Below are 26,920 nucleotides of genomic sequence, written 5' to 3' on the forward strand. Positions count from 1 at the left end.
TATGGTCGCAAAAATTGACTTTTTAAGGAGCTTTTACTGGCTAAGGCAGGACAAAACGGCAGGACAGATTTCTTCTCCTTCAGCAGAAGACTCAAAATGAAGTAAAAATGCACTAAATAAAAGCCGATTATGGGTCACTGCCATTTCACACTGCCTGGTTGAGGAATAAAACTTGCAGTCAATCCTACTGATTTGGGTTAACAAATTTTTATTCAAAATTTTCAATGTATTCCAGATTGTTTTGAATTTCTTCACAATTCCGTAAGGCTCCCTTGGCTGCCATCAGGTAAGATTTGGCTTTGGAGAACTGCTTCTGTCGGGCTACCATAACGGCCATATTGTTGAGTGCCGCCCCGTGAGAACCATTAGTAGCGATGCACAATCGCAAACAACGCCTGGCTAGGTGCTGATCTCCGGTCGTCTGAAACGGAAACGGAACAAAATTATTTGAGGAACCTTTATTGGTTCAATACTATTGAAAGAGTTTTGTTCAATTCACAGAGTCCTAATATTTCAAAACGATATTGGGGACTAATCTAAAAACTAATCACAAACATATAAATCGAGTATCTTATCATTCAGTCTTAAATAAAAGAAATGGAAGAAGAAGGTCAGAACTTGAGCAACCAGAAACAGATGAGTGTAAAATTTTGGATTTAAAATCACATAGGGGAGATAAGGGCATAACGAGCACCCAGGGCATAATAAGCACTTCTTTTTTCTACAAAAGTACGTATTTTCTTAAAAAAGTTTTCATGAGGATTTGTTGCGTACTACCTATAGTATAAATTTTTCACCAAAACAGAAATATCGTTTTCATCTTTACAGAAATATCAAATTATAATCAGCTAGGTTCTCAAGTGACGAAAAAATTATAATTTTTGAGCACCACCAAATAAGCTTTTATGACCTTTAAATCATCTTGATCTGAAATGTACGCACTGCAACGTTATTTACACATTGTTTCTCAATTTTCCCCCTTATTAAAATTTTATTTATAAAAAAATCACCCTGGCCAGGAATCGAACTCGAGTCTACTTATTACCTCTCTGACACCTTACCAATAGGCCAAATCGTCAGATGAAACAAGTCAAGCTGTAGCTCTATTATTCAGTTGACTTCATTTAGTCGAATTCGCTGCTAAATTCCCGGCAGAAAACGCTCATCGGGCCCCAATTAATGGTCCTTATACTGCCCCAGGGGGGGTTCTCATCATGCCCCTACAGTGACTGGTTTTCAGCTTTCGGAAAAAATTTTTAAAATGCATTTTTAAACGTTTTAATCTACTTCATTCAATTAGGCAATAGACTATTTGAGTGTCTGAACACGAAACAATGATGTAATTCTCATATTATAGCTGTTCTCTATGGTTATATAAGCGTTTTCCTCAAGGTGGCCATTATGCCCTTATCTCCCCTAATCAGGATTTAATACAACAAAACCCGAAATTTTGTAATAGCATCTTAATTTTTTCTATTTTTTTTTCGATACAAATTTTTCTCATACTTTGCCATTATATACTGTATCTAAGATCTAAAGCTTAAATTTTACGATTTGGCATATTTGTAGCTTTGAAAATGCAAACTACCGTTATTTTTTTTTAACCTTCCAAAGCCGTTCGCAAAATATCCGTTTCGGGGAAATTTGAGTTGTTGTTTGATTTTGTTCTCCTGGCTGTAAATGTTAACCGATTTTAATGATATTATATTCATTGAATAGGTAATTTAGTCTTCTTACTCAACATTTCAAAATAAAGTCGAAAACTATTACCAGGTTATCAGAAACTGGTTCAGAAAGTAAAAAGTTCGGAAAATCAATTTTCTTTTTAAAATACTCATAACTCTTGATAGCTTCTCTGTATTTAAGTGTTTTTTTAATGTTTGAAATCGTGAAGAATCTATCTATCCGACAATGTATAGATATGTTGGAGTCCAATGAAAGTTTTGACCGTTATCTCAGATCTTCCGATAGAAAAAAATCTTTCCTTAAAAAAACGACATTTAGTTTTGGCTTTGCTTAGCTGTATTTCACTTACCAATGAATCGATTTTCAAAACTCAAATTTTAATTCCTTGCCGTTAATTTGATCATTATTTTCATAGAACATACTTGGTTTGTCAAATTCCCCAGTTCTTCAGTATATTGGAATGATGATAAAGAGGTTTGAAATGTGCGTTTCGGGTCATATTGACCCGAACAGCTTTGGAGGGTTAAATAAACCTGAGTAACCGAACGAGTATATTTCTCCGATCGGCTGTCAATGGCGAGTACAATGGGAGATAATAACCAAAAAGGAGCGCCACAAAGTCCTCCATGGAAGATTTTAGTGTATTTGGGAAGCTTTTAGGAACAGACATATCAATAAAAGGGAATTAGCTCCTCATGTTATTTTTTAATAATTATAGGGCGATATTTTGTCATGAGAAGGTGCTTGCAAGACACGCCGACGGAAAACATTTTATGTTATACCAAAATTTACGAAAAATGTGAAAAAATTTCTCATAAAAGAGCAGACATTTCAGAAGTGCATTTTTCATAAATGGAATACGACACTTAAATAAATCTATAAAAAAATCTAAATCATTTTAAATCTTCTAACAGTACAATAAACAACTCAAACAGTCCGTTGATTCCAGAAAAAAAACATCAAATTTGTTTCTTCGGTTTACAGAAAACAAAATAAAATCCCAGTTTTTTCAACCAGGTTTTTTCCTTGTTAGAATGCTTTCCAAAACAGAACTTTCATAAATTTATGTTACAAATATCTTCAACATTTATTTTGAATGTAAGTTTTTGTGAAAATATCACTTTTTTATTCAAAAACTATTAAAATACTTGGGTGTGTTTTCAATGGCAAGCAAAACACCAGTTTTTGAAACTCAATTTACCGCTTAGTAGCTATCAATATTTTTCCGAAAAATATTCAAAATACTAAAAAAAGACCTAAAAACTGATTCTTCTTACTTTGTAAGAAATCCCTGGAGGAAAACCCGTAGTAAAATAAGTTTCAAATTCATCGAAAATTTTCACCTTTTTGTATATATTTTTTCCTAATCACAAAACGTCAAAGATTCATCTGGCATCCCCCATTCTGTGAACTGTGAACGTTTGACGAAATGCATACAGTATAAACTCAGGCAAATTCTTATTGTAATTTCTATAAGACACGTATTATGAACCGCTTTTTAAAGTTTTCATAAGAATTGAAGAAGCCTCATGGTGAAAAAAAATTAAACAATAACCATTTTTCAATCGTCATAGGAAGTTTTAAAGTTATTAATTTTGTTCTTTTAGTTGGTAAGTTTGAAGTGATATTTATTTTTCTTAGCAAACTTTGAAAATATTTTTTAACTCAAATTCATTTTTTATTTACTTTGGACATTGACCGAAAAATGGCAAAGGTTAAAGAATCAGATGCGGCAGAATAACTTTTTTGGGACCAGATGCCCGAACAACCTCTCATTGAAGTAGGTATTCATCTGCGGAATTCATTCGCTCCATAATGCAATCTTATGAATTTCAATGATTTTTGTTTTAATGGCGTTAGTTCATAAGAAAATCTAATGGAATACATAATAGCATTTTTCTGAGTGTAGGTATTCGATTTTTTTTAAATTTATCAGAGTTGTCAAATTTTTCATATGATGTTAAATCTATATACAGACCCCATTCGTTTTTGGCAACATTCGATTATGGCACTACCTAATAGTTTTCGCTATAACAGGTCAAATATAATTTAGGCAAACGCCATAAATTCGTTTTTACATTCTTAAAAAGTGATTAAATACAGCAACAAAAAAAAAATTACAAAACAAACTTCTTAAAAATGCCAAAAAAGATGTTAATTTCATATAACTAAAAAATAAATACAAACAAAAGACTGAAAATAACAAAAAATAAATAAAACAGGATGGAGAATGAAAAGATGCCAAATATGTAAAAAATCAACATCATAACAATAAAGAAAAAATGGACTGAAAGCAACAACATATCATAAAAAAAAATAAAAAGGACTAAAATTGGTCAAATGTTAACTAAAAACAACGTTAACGATAACATAATTAGTTTTTTTTATATTATTAAGTGAAAAAAAGTTATTTAAAAAAAATCGTTCGATTTTGGCAACACAAAATATTAGGGCGTGTTGCCAAAATCGAACAGCATCTGTATCAAGGTGTGTACATAATCAGGAGGTGTTACCGAATATCGTATTCCCGATTCAGCCATTTTGGCTATATAGGCTATGCAACTATGCGGAACTCATGAAGTTTGTTTACCAACAAACCACAGAAAAGCTGAGCAAAAAATAAACAAACTCATTGAGAGCCCTGCTTACTCCTCGCCTACTTACTGTGGAAGTCGGAGAACCTAGTGAATAAAAAAACCTTGGTCTGTATATGAAAATGGATTTCCGTCTGTCTGTCTGTATGTCTGTCTTTCTGTCTCTTCCCTATAGACTCGAAAACTGCAGAACCAATTTACGTGAAACTTGGCAGGTGGGGGTGTTGGAGACCGGAGATGATTTCTATTATGGTTTGAGACCACTTCCCCTCACAGGAAGGGGCAGAGGGGGTCTCCTAAACAAAAGACAAATGTTTGCATAACTCGGGAACCGATCAAGCAAATGGCATCAAATTTGGCATTGTGAGGGTATTTGGGTACGAGAAATAGTTCTACGATAAAGTTGCCAGAGCTTTATCAGCACGTACCCGTGCAATTTTACGTTAAAACCTGGCAAAATCTGGGCATTTGATTTAAAAATTGACGACCAAAATCCGGGCATTATCCGGGCCAACTCTGTCAAAACCCTAAAATAACTCAACAAAAATCAAGGAAAAAAAATTTAAAAAAAAAATTTCCAGGCTTCCAAAAAACGTTTCATGTTTATTTTTATAAAACTTCCTCAAAAAATTTCGTTTTGGAGGCAAAAATTAAAAAAAAAAGTATATCCCTTTTTTTTTTAAATTTGCCAAATAAAGTGAAAAATCTGGGCAAATCCGGGCTTTTATCAATGAAATCCGGGTAACTGGGCCGAGTCAGACTGTTCTCAAAATTTATATTGAATATCCGAGCAAACCCTGATAATACCGGGCAATCTTGCAACCTTATTCTATGATTATTTGAGACCCTTTTTCCAGTAGGGTGATAGGAAGAAGGGAAGTGTGTTCTCTTACAATTTTATTCATAACTCGATAACTATTCAAGCAAATGGTACCAAATATGGCATAGGATGGTATATCTAAGGATACGAGAGATGTTTCAATCAGTGTTTGGCACCCTTACCGTCTTTCAGTGGGGAAATCGATAGAAGGGAGGGAGGGGGATACAATTTTTTGTGTAACCGCCGAACCAATTGAACACATTGAACCATATTGGGCATGAGAGGGTCAAAATGTATGATAAATGGAACCCTTCCCCCTTCCAGTGAAGAGATAGGAAGAATAAGGGTGGCAGCTTGAAATCTTTTAGATAACTTCAAACCTATTCAAGCAAATGGAATAAAATCTGGTGTTGGAGGGTATCTAATGGAACCAAATTTGGCATAGAAGAGTATTTGAGAACAAAAAAAGTTTCTATTGATATTTAGTAAGACTCCCTCGTCCCAATTAGGAAATAGGAAAGGAGAAGGGCCTTTTCGATTTTTTGCATAACTTGAGAAATATTCTAGAAAATAAAACCAAATTTGGCATGGAAGAACATGTGAGAGGAGTTATAATTGTATTATTATTTGAAACCGCTCCATCTATATGTATAAAAATGAATTTCTGTCTGTCTGTCTGTCTGTCTGTCTGTCTGTTCTCTATAGACTCGGAAACTACTGAACCGATTTGGCATGGGGTGGTATTTGGGAACAAGGAATATTTCTATGAATATTAGGTACCCCTCCCTCCTCTCAATGGGATGATAGGAAGGGGGGAGGTTACCTACAATTTTTCATGAAACTCGAAAACTAATCAAGATATTGGAACGAAATTTGGCACGGGAAGGTATTTGGATACGAAAAATATTTCAATGATTATTTGAGACCCCTCCCTCTTTCCAGAAGGGAGATATAAAGGGGGGAGGGTGGCCTCTTTTATAATTTTCTACATAACTCAAAAACTAATAAAGCAAATGGAACCAAATTTGGCATGGGCGGGTATTTGTAAACGTGACATGTTCTAATGATTGTTTGATACTTATTCCTTCTTTCAACGGGGAGAAAGGAAAGAGGGAGGGGAGTTTCATACAATTTTTATAGCATAACTCAGCAAAAACGTGACATGTTCTAATGATTGTTTGATACTTATTCCTTCTTTCAGCGTGGAGAAAGGAAAGAGGGAGGGGAGTTTCATACAATTTTTATAGCATAACTCAAGAGCTACAACAGAAAATGGAACCAAATTCGGCATGGAATGATATTTGGGTACGAGGAATGTTTCTATAAATATTTGATATCCCTCACCCCTTCAAAGAGGTGGATGAAAAGGGGGATGGGAGGTCTCCCTTACAATTTTCAGTATAACTGGAGAGTTGATCGATGAAATTGAACCATATTTGGCATGTGAGGGTATTTGGATACGAGAAATGTTTCTATTATGAATTGAAACCCAACCTTTTTTCAGCGGAAAGATATAAAGGGGGAAAGAGGGGCTTCCATACAGTTTTTTTCATAACTCGAGAATTAATCCAGCAAATGAAACCGAATTTGGAACCAAAAAGTATTCTATGCGAAACAATTCCATTATTGCAGTAGGATGATAGAATTGGGAACATAGGAAGGGAAGAGGAGGCTTACATTTAACTTTTTTTACAAAACCCGAGAAATGGACAAAACTAAACATGAAAAATCATTTTAGTATGATTCTATGATTATCTGACACACCATCCTCCTTTCAGTGAGTAGGTACATAGGAGGAGGGAGGTGAGCTCAATACAATTTTGTTAGCATAAGTTCTCAATTTATGCCAACGAAGTCAACAAATGGAAACAAATATGGCATAGAAAGGTACTTGATTACGAGATATGTTTCTACGATTGTTATAGACCCGCATGGTTGTCCATTCCTCCCCGAGCGGCTTGAAAAGTGCAACTCAGTGAACTTTTCGTTCTGAAACACTTGCCCTGCTCTGTAAAGACGCCAGGCGCACACCCAATCTAGGAGCAGAGAAGGCTTCGCCAGGGTGAGAGCAAGAGAAAAAAAATCGTCATATTAAGTGTAGGAGAGCAGCGCTAAAACAACTCAGTAGGTTTTGTTCGTTCCCAACAAGAAAATGAAGAAGAAGAAGCAATATCGTTTCGTGCTGTTTGTTTGCCTACTGTGGTAGGAAGAGAAGAAAAAAAATGCACTTCAGTTGTGTGTTTTGGGATTTCTCCTTCACACACAGTAGCGTTGCTATTGGGGCACCGGTTTTGCTCAGCACTCGGCTTGGGTTGTACTCGGAAACGAGTGTAGAGCATTTTGGAAGGAAGTGTGATGCTCTACAAATCATAGAAGATAACGGTGCGATTTACACAGCGCACTGTCTGATTTGAGAAGTGCGGACCAACCATGTAGACCCGTATGCTTTACAGTGTAGAGAGGGGAAGAAAGGAGGAGGCTCTATATACATTTTGTTGTAAAGCTTAAAAACTTATCAAAGAATGGAATTATATTTGATATAAGAGGATTTTTGAGAACGAAAAAATGGGTATAATTATTACAGACCACGACCTCCATTCAGCAGGGGGTGAAGAGAAGGACAGGGGAGGGGCCTCTCTATCAATTTTTTTTTAGCATAAATCCAGAACATATCAAGCAAAAACAGTCATATTTTATAAGTTAGATTGAATAAGTTAGAATTTGAGACCCTCCAGACAGATTAAAATTATAAGATCTTTAAAACAAATTTATAAAGCAAGATTAAGAATATTATTTGAAGTTATCTTTGTGTTGCAATTCGAAACTCTAGCTTTAGCTCTCATTTTATAGCAATTGCTTACGAATTATGTTATAATTTGATTTAAAATAATGTCAATAAAACAATAAAAATTAGATTATTTTTGAAAATATTATTTGATTTTGGAAGGTGTAGCAAAGCACACCGGGTCAGCTAGTTCTTCCAATAAAAATAGAGGTTCCAACATTTTGTACAAATTGAGAACTCATCTCAGAAATGGAACCAAATTTCATATGGGAAAGGATTAGGGCCTGAAAAATGGTCCAATTATATGAGGCACTAACCTTCTTCTAATGAGTGCATAGGAAGGGGAGAGGGACCTTAATGAAATTTTTTTGGAATAACTTGAGAATTAATCAAGCGAGTGGAATCATGTATAGCATGCAGGAGCACGAGATATGTTTCTATGATAGTTATACGCCCAAGAAGCCACAAACGATCTGACCTCCTTTAAGTAAGTGTTTACATTTTAAAAATTATCTGATCTTTCAATGGAGCGTGCTGGATAAAAAAAAGGAGACTTGGTAGGCAACTGAATAATTTAACTATATAAATTAATCGAAAACATCGGAAGACATTACTTTTGACTCAGAAAGTCCGAATGATATCGTTTCCCTAGGTTTACTTGCCATTGCAACGAAGCTCAAATTGTACCAAATGTCAGCCTTCAGTTCCGGCGTCGTTGCCATCCGGATTGCTCGCTGAAAGCAGGGGAACACCAAGTCCAGCTGACCTCCGTACAGACAGCACAGTCCGATGTTGCAATAAAGTTCGGCACTGTGCGCCCCCATTGACAAAATTCTGCGATAGTACAGCAATGCCGTTTCCGGTTGGTTCCCATAGAAGTAGCTCACGGCTATGCAGGCCAGCGCTTCCGTGTTCATCGGATCCCATTGGGATATTTGCCGGTAGCGGCGGACCGAGGCCGTTAGATTTCCCACCAGCTCTAGAACCCGGGCCTGTTGCGTTAGCAGTGTGACATCATTCGGCAATCGCTCAAGTCCGTACTTGCAAACTTCCAGGGCCGCCGTAGGTTGATCAATTTTAATGTAGATCCTCGCTAGAAGCAGCACGGTATCGGGATGATACATTTGCGCCAGGGCAACCCGAAGATAAGGTTCCGCCTCCCGGGGACTTCCAGTAGCAATCAGACAGCGAGCCTTCTGGGTATTCCACCACCAGCCGGCTTCAGTTCGCTTCAGATTAAGCACAGCATCACAAAGGGCCATCGCCTTGCGGATTTCGCCCTCGTGATAGTACAGATACTGGAACAGTGGCTTCGAAAGGCAATCCTTGTCAGCGTACTTGTCCGGATGAAGCCGGGAAACGTGAAATAGTGGCCCAGTCGGGTCGCCAACAGCAAACATCGAAGCCGATCCCAGCCGTATATTTCTGGCTGATCCGGCCGTTCTTGCGGTTTTCATGGCCGTTTTATTGCCCAAAGTGGATCCGGGTCGTTGAAGGGAAAGCGTTCCCGGTCGAGACTGGATGGATGCAGAGATGAAGCAGAAAAAAAAACAAAATAAACACACATCAGTAGATCATTTTTAAAGGCCTATTAATATGATTTTGATTACGATGCCGGTAATTGGTCTGCCGGTCCCGGTGCGAGGTCTTGCCCCAGCTGCCGTTGCCTTTCCTGCTGCAGTTGAACCGGCCAGGGCCGCCGCAGTCCGGATCGAGGTACCGGGCCGTGGTGCAGTTGCAATGGTGTGCGTGTCCAAAATATCCTCTTCATTTCCCCAGCAAAGTCAGTAGCAGCATGCAAGGAAAGTTTGAACGTATGTAACTGAAGGGTGCAATTGAACCAATGCAACAAGTCGTAAATGGATTTTGAAGGGAAGAAAATTGATCATTATAAAATTTCTGTTATCTATCATGTACAGAACTGAGTTTTGGGGGTAATAATAATAAAATGATTAAAAGAAATAGTACGAACGATAATGTAAAAATTGTTTTAAGGAAAACGCAAAATATTTTCCATTGACAATGAATATGAGCAACGATAATTTTTACAAGCCAAAAAGCTGTGTGTGTTGCAACACGCTTGTTTATGCAAAACTAATACAAATAAAATCGTAAAATTTAAACAAGTATTAGGTAGTTGTATATTTTTTCTGAGCTTCTTCATTTCATTGCTAGGTAATCTCATCTAAATTTTGATGATTCTCCTTTTTACACACGCTTGGCCTACTAATGTGTGATGGTAGATGCAACTCTATCTGTATCTACCACTTCATAGTAGTTGGCCTTTGTGGAACAAAAATTTGATATGTGATAATAATGCTTCTAAATAAATTCTACCTGCTCATTTTCACCATCTTTCATTTCATCCTACATTCTATCCATCTAAAAAAAATAGTTTCCATAATTTTTAGATTTTCCCTACATCACTTTTCATCGATAAGGCCGATAAATTAAAGTAATAAACATAAATTACGGCGATTAATCTTTTCATAAAAATAAGGATACTTTTCAGATAGAATAAGGAAACTAAAATCACATTGATGCAAAATATTTAAGAGCTGTTTTTAAGTGATTTGTGAGTGTTGAATCATTTTTTTTTTTAAAAAGAATTGTAAAATGTAACCAAGATATTGAATAAAAGGTTTTGATTAAATAATCTACTTTCTCGATCACTGCGAGTAATGTTGACATCTGAGAAAAAGCTATATATGTTTTCTATTCTAAATTTTAACAGTTCTACGTAAATATTGGAATTAGACAAAATTTCAATGGAATTTTAAACCAAAATGAATCTCAGATATTTTCGAAAACAAATCGTCTTCTAGATAAGTTTTAAATAAATTAACATCTTTAATATCAAAAAATGAAAAACACCCTGTTGTGATGTCAGATATAATAAAAGTTATATCATTTTCAATTGAATTTTCAAATAATTTGCGAATGACAGTTTTTTAACTAAAGCATTGTATCACAGAGAACCAGAGGTCGGGCTGGAGCTCCAAGCGTGTGTAAGAACTAACCGTGATTTGAAATGATTCAACGCCATTTTGTACACAATGCAATAAACTTAGCCAAGAGCCACTAGGTATCGTTACTGGTACTAATATTTTTCCCATTTTTTCTACAAGCTCAGAAAATAGCAGTCTCTACTAATGACAAAAGCATTCGAAACCAAATCAATTGGTGAGTTTAAATCATGAGTATGAAAAAAGTATAATTTTTAGAATTTAAAGTTTTATAGAAATAGTAAAATTTTTAAAATACAAATTCAATAAACGGTTCAGTGAAATTTTTTTTCCCGAAAAATTGTATCTCGGTAGCATTGGTAAAAAAAATGTGATGTTATGTCGTTTCTGTTATGAGAATAACAAAAGGATAGAATATGAAATTGTAAAATTTTGTTGTTAAAATCCCATAAAAAATCTCATGGATTAAATAATATTATGAAGGTACGAAGTTATTATATAAACTCTAGAATCAAAATTCCAATGTTATATGAACGTGATGAGTCCACGTGCATATGACATGGGAATTTTTCGGTGGTGTTCAATTTCCTTAAATTCTCATAAACTGTCCGTATAAGTTGGATGCAATTACTTGGTCTGATGAAGGACCCATATTCGATATTTGGAGCTTTTAGAATATTTCCGGAAGTACTGAAGTCCTGTCTAGGAAGCAGGAATGATTCACAGTTCAAGTGTTATCATTTTGCAAAAATCAAACGACAATGGGTGGCAAGTTTTCAATTGATTAGTTTTTAAATGCTTCTTTATGACTGAAATTGGTGGAAAAAATTGCTTCCAATCGGAAAATTGAGCTCATCCACCCATCCATCTCTTAGTGTTATACAAATGATGTAATTCTTTTTGAAATTATAAACCATGGTATGCATACTCATAATTAAACATGGTCTTACCTTTCTCTTTCAACAGTTAAATAATTTTTGCTCTTTTTCCCAAACAAAGCCAGTGGCTAAATGCAAAACGATTACTAAATGAGACAACATTGCCAATAGAAAAGGATATCGTTTTATGAGCATATTAATGAAGTTGTCAATTTTATGTAGCTGCTTTTTGTACACCCCAAAAATTAGAAAACTAGCTAAACTTTGTGTTAATGCGACCTGTAAGTCGATTTTGGGTTGTTTATGTTCTAAGTGTTATCAAATGTTGACAATGGCCGATGATTTGAATTCTTACACACGGATTCGATTTTTCTTTGGGGTCCGATCTCTGATTCTCTACTCTGTGATTGTATGTCTGAAGTTACTAAATCTAGGAAAAACCTTGATCCTCCATGAAATAAAAGATCTTTAAAAGATTTAAAATCAGTTTTTAGTTTTCTTTCAGCTGCCATTCAGTAAGTATTGCTTAAATTATGCGAGCCATTGCACCAAAACGAGACAAAATCTGACGAAATATTCGTACTCATGACTTAAAAATCTTTCGAAACAGTTGATACAAAATATGCACAAAATCAGCTGTTCTCTTATGTATGTTTTTGATAACATTCTCTTATATAGAGTCTCAATCAATGTCAATTGCAATAATAAACTTTTTTTTGATTAAATTGGATTAGATATAACTTTTAATTTGTGAATCTTTTGTGAATGATCTGGAAACAATCTTGACACTCAGCCGAGTACGGAAAAAAAAATCAAAATATGATTTTTTTATATTATGATTTGTGGCATTGGGATATTTAATTTTAAAACGATCACACATACAGTTGCGTTCAAAAAAGAATGAAATTGCGTGAAGCTGCGCACCCACTTCGAACTTTGACAAGCTGCCATTTCTCTCGCGGTTGATATTTTTTCATGAAAATTTCACACAAATTAGTTCAACTATCCAACTAACACTCTACAAATTTTGAAGTCTTTACAATGACGGGAAATAAAGATAGAGCTATTTCCGTAAAAAAGGGAAATTTGGAGTCGCTTCACTAAACTTTCTGTATCTTCGACAATTTTCATTGAAAATCCTCGAAATTTGGTACAAAGATGTAAAAATGTTTGATCTAATATCAGGCCAAGTTTCGTCAAAATCGATGAACGTGATCAAAAATGGTTCTGGGTAGAAAATCAGGTTCGTTATCGCCCAGCAGACGATTTCATTCTTTTTTGGACGGATGTTTGTATGGAAAACATCGTAATCCATGTATTCTTTGTTTTTTCTTTCACAAAATCAAAATTTATTACAAAGAAGGTTGTAAATTGATAGAAACTTCATTCCTGCTTTATTTAGAAATAGAAATTGTTCCAACAGAGCTGATATTGAAACAGAAGAACGAATTGAATACTCGCTTTAATTGTATATCAAATTTAATATTTGTAATAATTAGCAGGTCATTTCTGAATCTTTATTCTTCTTATTTCGAACTCTATTAAAACATTTTCTCTTCCGAAACAAAGCAGGAATGAAGTTTCTATCAATTTACAACATTCTTTGTGATAACATTTTGATTTTGTTAAAGAAAAAACAAGAATACATGGATTACGATGATTGCCATACAAACATACGTCCAAAAAAGAATGAAATCGTCTGCTGGGCGATAATGAACCTGATTTTCTACCCAGCACCATTTTTGATCACGTTCATCGATTTTGACGAAACTTGGCCTGATATTAGATCAAACATTTTTACATCTTTGTACCAAATTTCGAGGATTTTCAATAAAAATTGTCGAAGATACAGCAAGTTTAGTGAAGCGACTCCAAATTTCCCTTTTTTACGGAAATAGCTCTATCTTTGTTTCCCTTCATTTTAAAGACTTCAAATTTTGTAGAGTGTTAGTTGGATAGTTGAACTAGATTGTGTGAAATTTTCATGGAAAAATATCAACCGAGAGAGAAATGGCAGCTTGTCAAAGTTGGAAGTGGGTGCGCAGCTTCACGCGATTTCATTCTTTTTTGAACGCAACTGTATATAAATTGTCATGATAATATTCATTTTCGAGTTTAAAATAAGTTAAGGAATTGTTCAATAATGACTAAATACAAATTTGAAATCTGAGTTATGGTACTGAAATAAAAATTCCATTCTTTTTCTCTCAAATTGATTTACTCGCTTGTACTCTGAATTTAAAAAAATTGTAACAATATTTTAATTTTGATTTTGGATTCATGATTTACCTTCGATCGCTTAAATATTTATAACTACAGAAAATCTAATAGACAACCTACGATAAAAGTAAGCAACAATGATACTTTATCAATTGTTTTATCTGATTGCCTTAAAATATTTTTAAGGTACACCAGAGCAATTACCGACAAGGGCAAACGAAGCTCCTATCTCCGATCGAAAATGTTATCCAAAAAAGATTAACGTTACCCTTTGTTTCTTTTATTAGTTTTATACTCGTTAGATCTGAGCTAAATTTTGATTCATTCGAGTGAATTTTTTGAATGATAATTTTTTCATATACTCTGATTCAATTTTAGTATTTCAACGAATATCAAATGCAAAGTAGAATGATTAGGACTAGAACTGATCTATCTTGGTTCGATTTATGCGAGATTGATCTTTTCAACTCAGATTTTCGATTTTTTTTGATCGATTTGTGGCATGAAAAAAATCGAGTAGATCTGTATATTTTCGATTCAATCTTTCGATATTTTGGATTCTTATTTTTGCTGAGCCGAGTTATTTAGATCCAAATTTTAATTACCGATTCAGTGTCAAAGAGTGCCATTTGTTGGACATTGAGTCGATTTCAATACTTAAAATAAGACTGCTTTTGATATTTTTATATAGAAATTTCCAATTTATTGAGGACTTTAATTAAAGCCTATATAAGTATTTATTTCCACCAAAGATAGAAGGTTGATGCATCTTTGAAACTTCGTGTTCTTTTTTTGTCCTTTCTATAACAAAAAGTTTAACTAAGTGGATAAGATCGATCGATTAGAGATTGATCCTCAAGCTTTAATTTTTATAGGTGGATCGATCCTACGACAGTCTATCTGAATCGATTTAATAGATCGAACTTATCCTGCAGATCGAACAATCCCAGTTAGGGTCCATTCCAGGCGACCACCCAGAATTTCAACAGTTATTATTTTTCATTCTTTGCAAAAAAATTAAAATTTTTAAAAGTGAATTTTCACAAATCCCTTTAATTATGACTTTTTTCGTTACATTTTTTATTGAAGATCGAGTGTTTTCGTTCGTTTTTAACGGATCTTTCACATAAATTTTATCAGAATTATCTGAAGTTAAGAGCATTCATGTAGCACTATTATGAAAAAAATGGCTAATGTTTTTTTGAAGTGGTTGAATTCATTTGATACTTTGAGCAAATTAACGTCTTGAATATGATCGAAATTTAGGAAAATGATGTAGATTAACTATTTTGATATTATATTTTAACTTACAACAATGCCTCTAAAACAGCGAAATGTATGAAAACCTTCAAAATCACCAAGAAAGGATGAAAGATTTTCATCAAACATATTTTATTTAAATATCCATGTAGGTTATTTAGAAGATCCAATTTGTTTTATAGTCTCCAATGTTTGTTAATGAAAGTCCTCACGTAAACTTGGTTCAAAGAATGAACTATTCAATATTCAAAAAAGCATTAGCCATATTTTTAATGTAAAAGATAGATTTTTTAATGTTAACATATCATCCTGAACCTTTAAACACTTTACAACCAATAACTAAGTCGTAAATATACTAATTCTATGATACCTCGATATTACACCGTCGATATAAATAAGCAACGGACTAATCAGTTTCTTGAACAAAGTTTAGCTTCCAGAGGCAAGATTTCTCACTTATCTCTGGAATAGCTGCTCTGAGGATTATCTGGGAATAAAATGGTCTTTTTTTGTTCGTCCAGCCAAAAGTTTATAAAAAAAAGTAAAATTAATGACAATAAAGTTTGAGTATTTCTAATCGACTCAATGACTGTTTGTTGTTGAATTGGATTCATCATTTATTATCTGTTTTTTTTTTTCACTTACGTGAAATGCGTAGATTGTTTTTTACAGAATTTTATATAATATGTGTGACTTTTTGTTTTTCTGTGATTTTAGTATATAAATATTTAATTACAGTGAAATTTCGGTAGAATCAAGTTTCATTGTGAAATTTATAACATTTGAGTTATGCTTCAAAGAGCAGTTCACTCGCCGCAAGCAGAAAAACGAGATATCTTGTATTTGGTTCACGATGTGTTTATATTTATTATTTGGAATATTTGGAAAATTCATATTAATGTTTTTCGGTCTTTTTCAAGGTAGTTGATGAAATAATTTTTTTTGTTAATTTTATTTTATTCAAATCTAAAAACCATACACAGATAAATATGAAATAGTTTTAAACTTGTTAATTTTTTTTTCATAGTCACATCACATCTTGAATTTAGTCGAATGCGGTTCCACCATGAGTTTCAATTCCTTTCAAAACCTGTTGAGTTCATCCAGCCTTGCTCGAATCAACCCTCATTTACACTCAAATCAATTCATCTTATAATTTATGAAATTTTCCCTTCTCAAGCATTCGAAGTAATCATTTTGATTACGAGAAAAAATAACAAAAAAAATTACCTTACCTTACCTCTTATTACCTAGTTTTGATCGGCTTGTGCACTTCCGAATCTGATTTCTGAAGCTGAATCTTTGCGTCAGGATTTTAGGAAAAAATGGAGCAAAATCTTAAGCATGAGCCTTTTTCGATGAATAAATTTATATTTGTCTAGTTTAAAATAAAAATCGGGAAAATATCATAACTTATATTTTTATTCTTAAAGAAAAACTTAAAAATTCAAACCAGTTCAAACTTTGAATTTATATTGTCTTTATCATAATTATCCAAATAAAAAAAAGCAAAAATTTTCAGTTGAAAAACATTAAAAAACTAGAAATCAAATAAGGTTCATAAACTAAAGGTTTGAATTATTAAAAGTGATGTTTGAATTGACCTTAACCTAAAATAGAATGATAATATAAAAAAATCCAATAACTACGATTTAATTTTAAGAAGAGTTTAACCACCGTAATTCATATTTGTTACTTGATTTTTCGGCCTTATCAGTGAAAAGTGATGTCCTTTTTAGTAAAACCATCAGAAAAATTTGAAATTTCAAAAACAGATAGAAAGTTAGAAGAAATGAAATATAGTGAAATTTGAAGGGTAGAATTTTGTTTAGAAGCATTATCATCACATACCAATTTTTTGTTCAGCACGGGTCAACTACTTGAAGTGGTAGATAGATACAGATATAGTTAGATCTACTAATGTGTGGTGGTAAATGCAACTCTATCTATATCTACCATTCATAATACTTGGCCGGGCCGAACAAAAATTTGTTATGTGATGACAATGCTTCTAAATGAAATTCTTCCCCACCCCATTTTCGCCACTTTTATTTCTCCAAAATTTCCAAACGTCAATAAAAGGTCAAAATCTTAAGTTGTTCTTACTAAAAAGGACACAGTGGTTAATTTCTTCTTAAAATCAAATCGTTATTTTTGGAAATAATGTTATAAATATTTTCACACTTTGTAGATTGAGCAAAGTTTAATTAATAATGAGACCCAATTTGTTGCTCACAAGTTCAGAAGTTCATCAAGGAAAGTGCCCTTACTGCATACCTCGATAAAACTCATCGAAATATTTTCTGATCGCGATAAAAGGGCAACGACGAATTTCAGTTACTGCAACCCATTGAGGAGGTGCAAAATCTTGATGCAGGTATACCGTGGTACACGAGATAATGTTGCGTTTTAAGGCGTTTTTATACATTCATTCCTGCACAGAACTCAATCCACGAATTTTGGAGGGAAAACATCCACGAACAAAACACAAACAAAAAACTCACCTGCAACATCATCGTCCGCCTCGATATCGTCGATGTACACTCGCTGGGTCATAGATCGCATCTTCAGCTCCCAAGGACCTTGATGAAGGGCATTATTCTGCAGTAGTCCGTTGCACACCTCGATGCACTCATCATATTTTCGACGACGGAATAATGATATGGCCACAAAAAATGTGTCCATTATATAATTTTCTCCGATGGAGAGCCCACTTGCTGTTATTGTTGATGGAGGATTGCTCTTTCCCAGCTGATGAGGGTTCGAGACGATCTTCACCTTTCGCCGGTGTGTTTTCGAGGATTGTCCAGGGTCGTCGGTGAGATTTGTTTAATCTATAAATATAAAACTGAAAACATATTCTTGTTTACTATTGAAACCGAAATGTTTTAGTTTATGTTTCGATCAGTACGTATTTGAACTTTAAGGTTCCATACTAAATTACTGCAGAAAACCATCCGACGCCCCTGTTTCGAGACCAGAATCGAAACACATTTCAAAAAGATTCTCATTCCCAAACCAGCAGCCCACAACAGCTCATTGTTTCAGACAATGGATTGATTCTTTTGAGCAGGAGAACCATTGTGGTCAGTTTTATGTTTTCCCATTTGAATCCAACTGTCCGCGCGCGGATCCTCGCGGGTCAAAATCTCTGCCCAGCTTCGAGGGTCCGAACCTCAAAACAACAGTCAGTCAGTGGAAGGTAATAAGAATGGAAATGGAAGAAAAAACAAACGAATTCCTTTGCAATCTTTCGCGCAATCTCCTCCTCCAGCTTCGGCTCTGCTGGAGCATTGGAGCATTTTTCCGTTTGGTGGTTCTGGTTTGACCACTTTTTTTTCCTTCTGCTACTCCGTTCTTCATTCCTCAAAAGCTCGATTGGGGTTGTTGGTAGGTTGTTAAGGCAGTGGAGCTTGTTTCTGCTCAGGATAATTCGAATTAACATATTTTATTTAACACAGTTTTGAGAAATTCAATTCAACTCATTTGATTCGATTAGTATTTAAAATTAGCCAGACCTGGAACAGCATCCACGCATATTGTCTTATCTACTCTAAAGGTAAGAAACCGTTTTTTTGGTGGTCCTTACACATACTCCAGTGAAATTTGAAACTGTTAATAATAATAATCAACTAGCTGACCCGGCAAACTTTGTTGAGCCTGAATTTTGAGAATTTTGAAAGGTGGATACCCTTTTGTCAGAACAAAATCCAGAATTATAGTTCAATATACAAATAAGTTACGCTTACTTTTGGTTAGTGAACTTATTTTCTTCCGGTAACTTAAAAACGCTTAATCCACCTTAATCTATCAAGTTTCAGTTTAGTTTAGCCATCATTCCTATTCAAAAACTCCTATCTGATCAAGTACTATAAAATTGCTGAAGATTGATTTGAACAGAAAATGGGTCTTTTTTGCTGGAGTCGTCATAAACTGAGTTTATATTATGAACCACCTTTTTTTTAAATCAAAGCAATTTTGATTAAGTTTAATGTTTCCTGGAGCTGGACCTTCAAACAAATTTAGCCGATTGTCCTCCTTAGCACAAAAACAACAAATTTGACTTTTTATCACTCCACCACCGTTTTTGCGTAATGGCACGATTCCAGATCCAATTTATACAGAGTATTAGTTAGCCTCCTCAAGTACTAGACATTGAATTTTTCAATTTTTTCTCCTTGTTCATCTCCGGGAAAAAAACATGTCAGACTCGTCAACGAAAAGTTTCTGGTTGGCAACCTGCCAGGTGACCGCGAAAAAGTTCGTTTTGCTGTCCATCACAATAATTTTCAAGATATCTCCCCACAAGCAGTCCAAATATTTTGCGCACGATTTGACCACCGTAATTTGTTTACTTTACAGGTGGGCTGCTTCTCTTGTAGAAATGAAGTCTCAGGCCTATTTATAAGTCAGCTAGACGAACCAGTCAGAAAAATTTGTCTATTTTCTATCACTTCCTCTATTCATATTTTAGGATTGAGGTTGAAACAACCTTTTACATTCTGCTCACCTCATGGAATCAATAATCTTCACTTTTATTCAAATTTTCGCTCACTATTGGATTTCTAGGACTTTTTAAATGATTTACAGTCCCCCCACAATCATTAGTCACTTAACGTATCATTTCACCACAAAATGTTCGTTCATTCGGGTGTTAGTGGACCAAACATCAAGTTTTGCATGAACTTCAGTCATAAAATATTCCCTCTTTGATTTCAAACATGATTTTGTTTCCAATTTTGTTGAAAAATACAATAATTTACCGAAACAATCAACGTTTTTCAAAACCACAATTATGGGTCAAAATTAAAGCTTGTAACAATTATTAGTCATATTGCCCACAATTATTAGTCACATAGAAGTCCATGGCAACACCCGAATATCAACATGAAAATCAACAAGTTTCTGGCAAACATTCAGGGGCATTCTTCGCTAGTATACGTTCAAGGGGCAATTGGGTTGAGCTAGCAACCAAGAAATGTTTTGTTTTGCTTGCGAAAAAGTGACCCATGATTGTGTGGAACTTGGTGGATTCTGTAACAATTATGGGTCACTTTTATTTTGCTAAATATTATTGAATTTTCGCATTTCATTCGCTCAGTTTTATTTGGAAAATGTAAACTCTTCTTTTGTGCTTATATGGGACCAATTCATTTGGTTGGAATCTTTGAAATACCCGCATAAGGGGCTTAACGGTTTAAGATGTCAACCTTATAACATTGGAATTTTATGCGATAGTTCTACAGCTTTTAGTTCACCTTTGATAAAAAGTATTCAAACAGCAATTTTACTGTTATCAAACGCACAAATAATATTTTTAATGCATTTTAATGATATTGTCGATAAACTAAAAATAATAATATGATATTATTTCTTTTGGTTTAGTAGATATCAGCAGTTCTAATGATCGGTGACTAATAATTGTGTGTGACCCATGATTGTGGGGGGACTGTACCATGTGAACTTTGGTCGAAAAGTTGATTTCAGTATTGGACGCTACCTCAAAAACCACTTGACAGATTGTTAAATTTTGTGCACGTACACATTACATTACTAGGCAGCTTCACTGAAAATTTCATCAATTTCCATCCATGCATTCAAAAGTAATTCACAATACGAAGTGTTCCATTTTTTTTTTTCTTATATAATCGCCTGAAATTAATCGGCATATTTGTGGCTATTCAACTACATACTTACGAGCAAAGTTATCATTTGCTCGATTCGAAATGTTTTGCACATGGTGTGTCGTAAAAGAATCATGAAAAAGTCGAACATTTAGACGAAAGCCACAAAAAATCTAAATATGAACGTCACCTCTGATTTTTATTACGATTCAGGTTACCTGCGTAATTTTTGTATGTAAACCCCCTCATATTAAAAGTAGTGGACAAGGGCTCATGCCCTAATGAAATAATTTTGCATTGTCAAAACTTATTTGCAGTGTTCGGCATCGCTAACTGAAAAGTTAGCGGCGCTAATTAGATCGCTAACTCAGCCGAAGTTAGCGATCGCTAATTAAAACCGCTTAATGTTGCAAAAAAGTTTTCGATCTATAATAAAGCGCTAACCGCTAATCGATAGTAGAAAGTTTTGAAAAAGATAAGCAAAACAAATTTTGCAGCCATCTTTAATTTTAATATTGACTAGAAAAGTTGTTAAAGGATATCAAAAGGGGCAGTTTTCGAACTTATTTTGTAATATTTCTGTCCATATCAGTTGCGTCAGTCCACTTTAAGTTTAAGTTAGCGTATTTGGTGGAAAGTAGAAGGAAATACATTTGAATCAAATTCTTCAAAATATTCACCCGTTTATAAATTTTTTTACATTAGTTAATACAAAAATTCTCTTTAGGTAGATGTTTTGTTTTGTCCGAAATAGTTTTTCATCTTTTTTGACATTAATACTCAAAATATTTATTGATTTATTGACTTATTTTGTCCTGAAAATTTCAAACTTTTCACCTCTTCTAAATGCAAAGAAGACTTATGCTTCAGACATAAATTCAAGTGAAAACAATTCAAAAAGATGCTTATTCCTATGATTCCATTCAAAATTGAGATCGAATAGCTTCTGAAATCAATCTTTAACGGAAATTTAAATACCTGATCGGATTCAAAATTTTAAATCTGAATTAGCCGAATTTATGATCTATAAGTCTATGGCCAAATGAACACTTCAAAGAGGTAGCGTGCTTCAGTTAGCGGAACTAAAAATTAGCGGAACTTTCTTATCCGCTAGCTGAAGAAAAATTTAGCGAGAAAATAAATTCGCTAACTGAAAGTTAGCAGACTAATTAGCGATTAGCGGATCAGCGTTTTTGTGCCGGACACTGCTTATTTGTGTTTCATTCTCGATGAAAATCTTTGAAAATTTGTTCGTAATGGATTACTTTCAAATGATCTTGTATTTGGCAGTAGACTGAGTCGATTTGGGATCATTCTTAAATTTCTCAAACCCTTGGGTCTAAAAATCTTCGTTTTAATCCTTAACTCATCAATGATTTTTTGCAAATTTTTTATTTAACGTTTAAATGAGTAAATTTTAACTTTTAAAATTGTATTGGGAAATTATATATTTTTGTTTCTTCTGTGGAACCAATTTATAAATTCTTCAGAGGGAATTTTCCGTTGAACAACTTTATCGAAGATTGTAACACCGTATTTTATTAGGCAAAAAAGTTATTAGTTGTCGAATCAGGGTATGTCTTTTGGCATTGAAAAACAATCAATTCAGCTGACATCACTGTTGGAGCCTAGCGAGGTTTTGCTGGACTGCTTTGCAAACAAAACATTGGCTAGGCACCCGCAGTGATGTCAGTTGAATTGACTGTTATTCAATGCCAAGACATATCCCTATTCAGCAGCTTTTAACTTTTATGCCTAATGATATAGGAGGTTGCGATCTTGAACAAAGTTGGTCAACGGAAAATTCCCTTTAAAGAATTTATAGATTGGCACAAAAAAACATTTGCAGCCTCGGTTTCACAGAAGAAAAAAAAATTACAATGTAAAAGTTAAATTTTATTCATGTAACTCATCTAAGAATAAAGTCCGATTTCGTTTTGCAGTTTGAGAAATTTATGCAAAGATTCTTTTGTTTCTTTAAATCTTATTTATGTTTCTAAATTTAATAGAAAAACTTGAAAACTATAAGTGTGTTTTATGTAAACATGGTTTTAAAGTGGCTGCGGTAAAAACCAAAATAAATCATATTTTGTTATTTTATGTCATTTTTTGACTAAGGTTGCCAGGGTTTTTTCAGCACGTATTTAAGCTATACAAATCCGGACTAATTTATCGAAAAACCTGACAAAATCCAGACATTTTATTTAAAATTGTCGACTAGAATTCGGGCTAATTTGGTAAAAACCTAGGAATTACTCATCAGAAATCATTTTATCTTAATTGAATCGCCGCTGAAATCATATTAGTTTTAATCTGAATTGCCATTCCGACATATTTTTTATAGAAACTAAGTAGAATTTTAAATGAGAAAGAATATGAAACTAATGCTGAGCAAAGAATCACACAGGCAGTTTAAAAGCTGTCGATAACACAAAGCCCTAGCTAACATTCTTCCAACATCAATTCGTATTTTCTACCCAAAGCGCTCTAGCTTTGACCTGTACAACTATCAGTTTTATATTCTTTCTCATTTAAAATTCAACTTAATTTCTATGAAAATTTACCACAATGCAAATTTAAATTAAAATTAATCATCAAAAATCAAGAGAAAAAGTTGAAAAAAAAATCATGGTAATTTTGATGAAACTTGCTCAAAAAATTTCATTTTGGGCGCATAAATAAAAAATATTACAACACAATTTGTTTTTTTTTTTTTTAATTTTGATTTGACAATGAGAATGAGAATAGACCCGGGCATAATCGGGTTTTATAGTAAAATTCCCGGCAAAGCAGGATAAAACCGGACAATCTGGCAACCTTGGTAATGACCAAACTTGATTGTGTTATATTGATGCAAATCACATAAACATTATATGAATTATCATAATTATCATAAACATTATATAAATTATGAGGGACTATTACCTCCCCATTTTTTAAACGTGAGGCGTCATTGAATACAATGAATGATAAGATTATGTTGAGGCTCGCATGAATTTTAAATTGAATTAAAATCTCTACTATGACTCTCCAGTTTTAAAAGTGAGAATCGAGAAAGGTCACTTATGGTTATAGTCACACTTTCTTGACAAAACTGAGTCAGAAATTGAGTCGTTTTTTTTTTTTATGGGAGCCCTCCATAAATGTGAGGGTCTTGAAACTATTTAACAAGCTAGCCTTGGTCCCAAAACCTTCGGGTAGCATATTTCACCTCATTCTACAAGCCCGTTTATTCGTGATAATTTAAAAAAGAAAACGCTTCCGTTTTTATATACAGAGACTCCCGATCCCAAAGATTTTCACTTATTTTTATCGATATATTGCCTTCTTACAGTCACGAGAATTTCCCATTGAAATGTTTTTTTTTATCAGTTTGATGAATCACACAGTTTACACATAACCTGAATTATTGGAATGTTTATACACATCAGGTAACACGATAAATTTAAAAAATAAAGACAAAGTCATGTTTTTGAGGGTGCCAAAATTGATATCTTACTTTTTTGACATTTTTGTGATTCAGTAATGATACAAATTCAATTTTTTTTTTGCAATCTCTATTCAAGAAGGTCATAAGCAGCGTTTACTGTTTTATATACTTATTCAGTTTATCCGTGGCTCTTACATGTGTTGTGGCTCTAATATGTGTGGTTGAATAATTATACTGAATCAAAGCAATCGAAAGATTCCCTTTAATTCACCCACGGTCAAAAATGCTATACCTATGTGATTATTTTTAAATTTCGCAAAAATACACGAACCAACTGAATCATAGCAATCGAAATATTCCCTTAAATTCAATCACGGTGGATTAAGGGGGGGGTAGGGTCTAACGGGTATAAAAAAACCACCAATTTCACGATTTTTTTCTAGAGCTATCGTTCAAACAAATGTATTCAAATTTTTTGCATTATACAAAGCATTGTTAAAAGAACATTTAGTAATTTTTTAGTAGAAAAATATTGAAAAATGAGCCGGTGACGGAGCACTTTCGAGGATGCCTTTTAGAAAACAGGATTTGCGGTGGACACTGTATCTCAGCACAGAATCATCTGAATTTAAAAAATCAGAGCAAAATATTTTTAATAGATGTTTTTCTGGACCCCAACATTTTTATTTAACTTAAAATTTTTTTTATGAAATTTTTGTGGCTGTTTGAAGTAAAAACTACGATTTTTCACGAAAAAATCCGCCATTTTTCACCTGTAAAATCTTCCCAAAGTAAAAAAGAACAAAAAAGAAAAACGTTGGGGTCTGGTATTTTATGTGTAGAAAATATGTTCCAAATTTGAAAAGAATCGGATAAGTAGTTTTCAAATGACGATGGCCACGGACCTTAAAAATGTGCTTTCGAGAAAAACGCGTTTGAAGTTTCTGCTCTTGCTATCTTGCAGTATTAGATAGGAGGAGATAAAGGCCTATAATTTCTACAGTTTTGCTTCAATTGACTTGAAAATTTGACACAACATTCTTGAAATGTTTTACAATAAGAAAATAAAAAAATAAAAAAATCGATTTTTTGAAAGTGTTAGACCCTACCCCCCCCCTTAATAAAAGGGTATCTTTCAATTGGTTAATATTAATGTGCTTTTCATAATGGAAAGCATATAAAACATCTTCTTTTCAAACAAGTCAACTGGAACATACATTCAAAAAAATCCTTTTCAAATTGATAAAAATTGTTTTCAATGTACTCTTGAATCACTTTTTTAAAATTGTATACACACGTGTGTGAACATGATGCTAGATTCTTTTTATGCAGGTTCTCATTATGCAGGTCATTTTCATGCAAGTCAACTAGAATAACTAAAAATCTTCATCGGAAATTTGTAGGTTTCTTGAAACTTCAATGAAAATGGAACTAACTCTGCAGAATTTTATTCCAGGAAAATTGGTTTATCATGTAAATGTTGATATATAACGTTTGAGTTTTCTATTTTTATGCCTTATTCCTATGACTTTCCACTTTTCTTGTCTTATAGAATTATAATTCATGAGTCCTGAACTGGTGAATATTGCCTCTGATCCTGAACTTAGAAAACACATTTGAATCCAGTTTTACTTTGGCCGGAGTTGGGATTATTCTCATAACAACATTATCACAGTTTAAGTGATACCTGAATTTCATTTGACTCGGCCCATTCGGTGTCGATTTGGAGCCCTCTCAACGCAATTGCACTTCGCATCCAGTAGTGATGCAATTTCCTGTCTGTCTCGATTTCCGCCAGCCCAATTCGATCGAATGTGGCGAATCAACGAAACATTCCTCTTCTGCTTTTAATCCTGAACCCGGTTTCGGAGACTTGACTTGTGGAAAATAAGGCAGCGAGAAAAAAAAACTTGCGAGATAAACTTTAAATACCTTAGGCTCGATAATTTCCTTTCGCCATTTGATGGAACTCGTTGGGTAAGTTTTTTTTGTTATATTTTCGATGGCTCCGACTGTGTGGATATTTTACACTTTTATTGGATATTTTCGTTCGTTTTGTGTTGTGTTTTTGTATACACACGGTCGTGTCCATGGCGATTTCGATTGAGGCGAACTCATCAAAACGGCGCGCGAACGCATTTCGAATGCAAATCATGTCTCTCCCAAAAGCGCCCTCCCTTCGTCGTTTATGTTTCAGCTCCAGCTCCACATCCACCCCAACTCGTTTCTTTCTGTCTCTAAGTATCTAGTCCAATGGCCGCCCAGCTTAGTAGATAAGCTTCCTCATGTCAATCACGTTTGTTATCGCTCATACCTACACCTATCGGAAATAGGCTTAAACGATTGGGAATTAAATAATCCGTTTACAATTTGAATTTCATAAACTCCAATCGGGGGGCGAGTCAACATGGTGTCTAACAATCGACACATTCCGAATGCTCGAAACAATATGTCCGAAATGTTCCCATGATGTATGCAGGGGCCTCAGGCATTGCGGTTTCCTTACGAACGCGCGACTCCCTTATGGTAGCCAGCTAGTATGAAAATGTTGCCAATAATAACGTTATGCTGCGCTCAGCTCATGGTTCCGAACCAAGAGTGGGTGGCATTTCGCACCACCATCGGAATGCGGAAAACATATATGGAGGTACCTACTG

General features: G+C 34.1%; 1 protein-coding gene across 1 annotated transcript; it reads right to left on the minus strand.

The window, feature by feature from the left end:
• Positions 1 to 208: 208 nt before the first annotated feature.
• On the minus strand, positions 209 to 26,349 carry LOC129747354 (tetratricopeptide repeat protein 8). The gene is made up of 5 exons (XM_055741507.1): positions 26,196 to 26,349; positions 17,714 to 18,057; positions 9,496 to 9,650; positions 8,548 to 9,402; positions 209 to 421 (listed from the first exon to the last, which is right to left on the minus strand). Exons 2-5 carry the CDS (start codon positions 17,892 to 17,894, stop codon positions 209 to 211), a joined length of 1,404 nt encoding a protein of 467 aa, XP_055597482.1. The 5' UTR covers positions 17,895 to 18,057; positions 26,196 to 26,349.
• Positions 26,350 to 26,920: the final 571 nt, after the last annotated feature.

The sequence above is a fragment of the Uranotaenia lowii genome, chromosome 2, assembly GCF_029784155.1.
Source record: "Uranotaenia lowii strain MFRU-FL chromosome 2, ASM2978415v1, whole genome shotgun sequence".
NCBI lineage: Eukaryota > Metazoa > Arthropoda > Insecta > Diptera > Culicidae > Uranotaenia > Uranotaenia lowii.

Coding starts and splice junctions, on each gene's coding strand:
- LOC129747354 (XM_055741507.1), bottom strand. CDS start 17,894: ATGGACACATTTTTTGTGGCCATATCATTATTCCGTCGTCGAAAATAT. Junction 9,403..9,495: donor GCAGACCAATTACCGGCATC/GTAATCAAAATC, acceptor GCATCCATCCAG/TCTCGACCGGGAACGCTTTC. Junction 422..8,547: donor ATTTGAGCTTCGTTGCAATG/GCAAGTAAACCT, acceptor TTTCCGTTTCAG/ACGACCGGAGATCAGCACCT.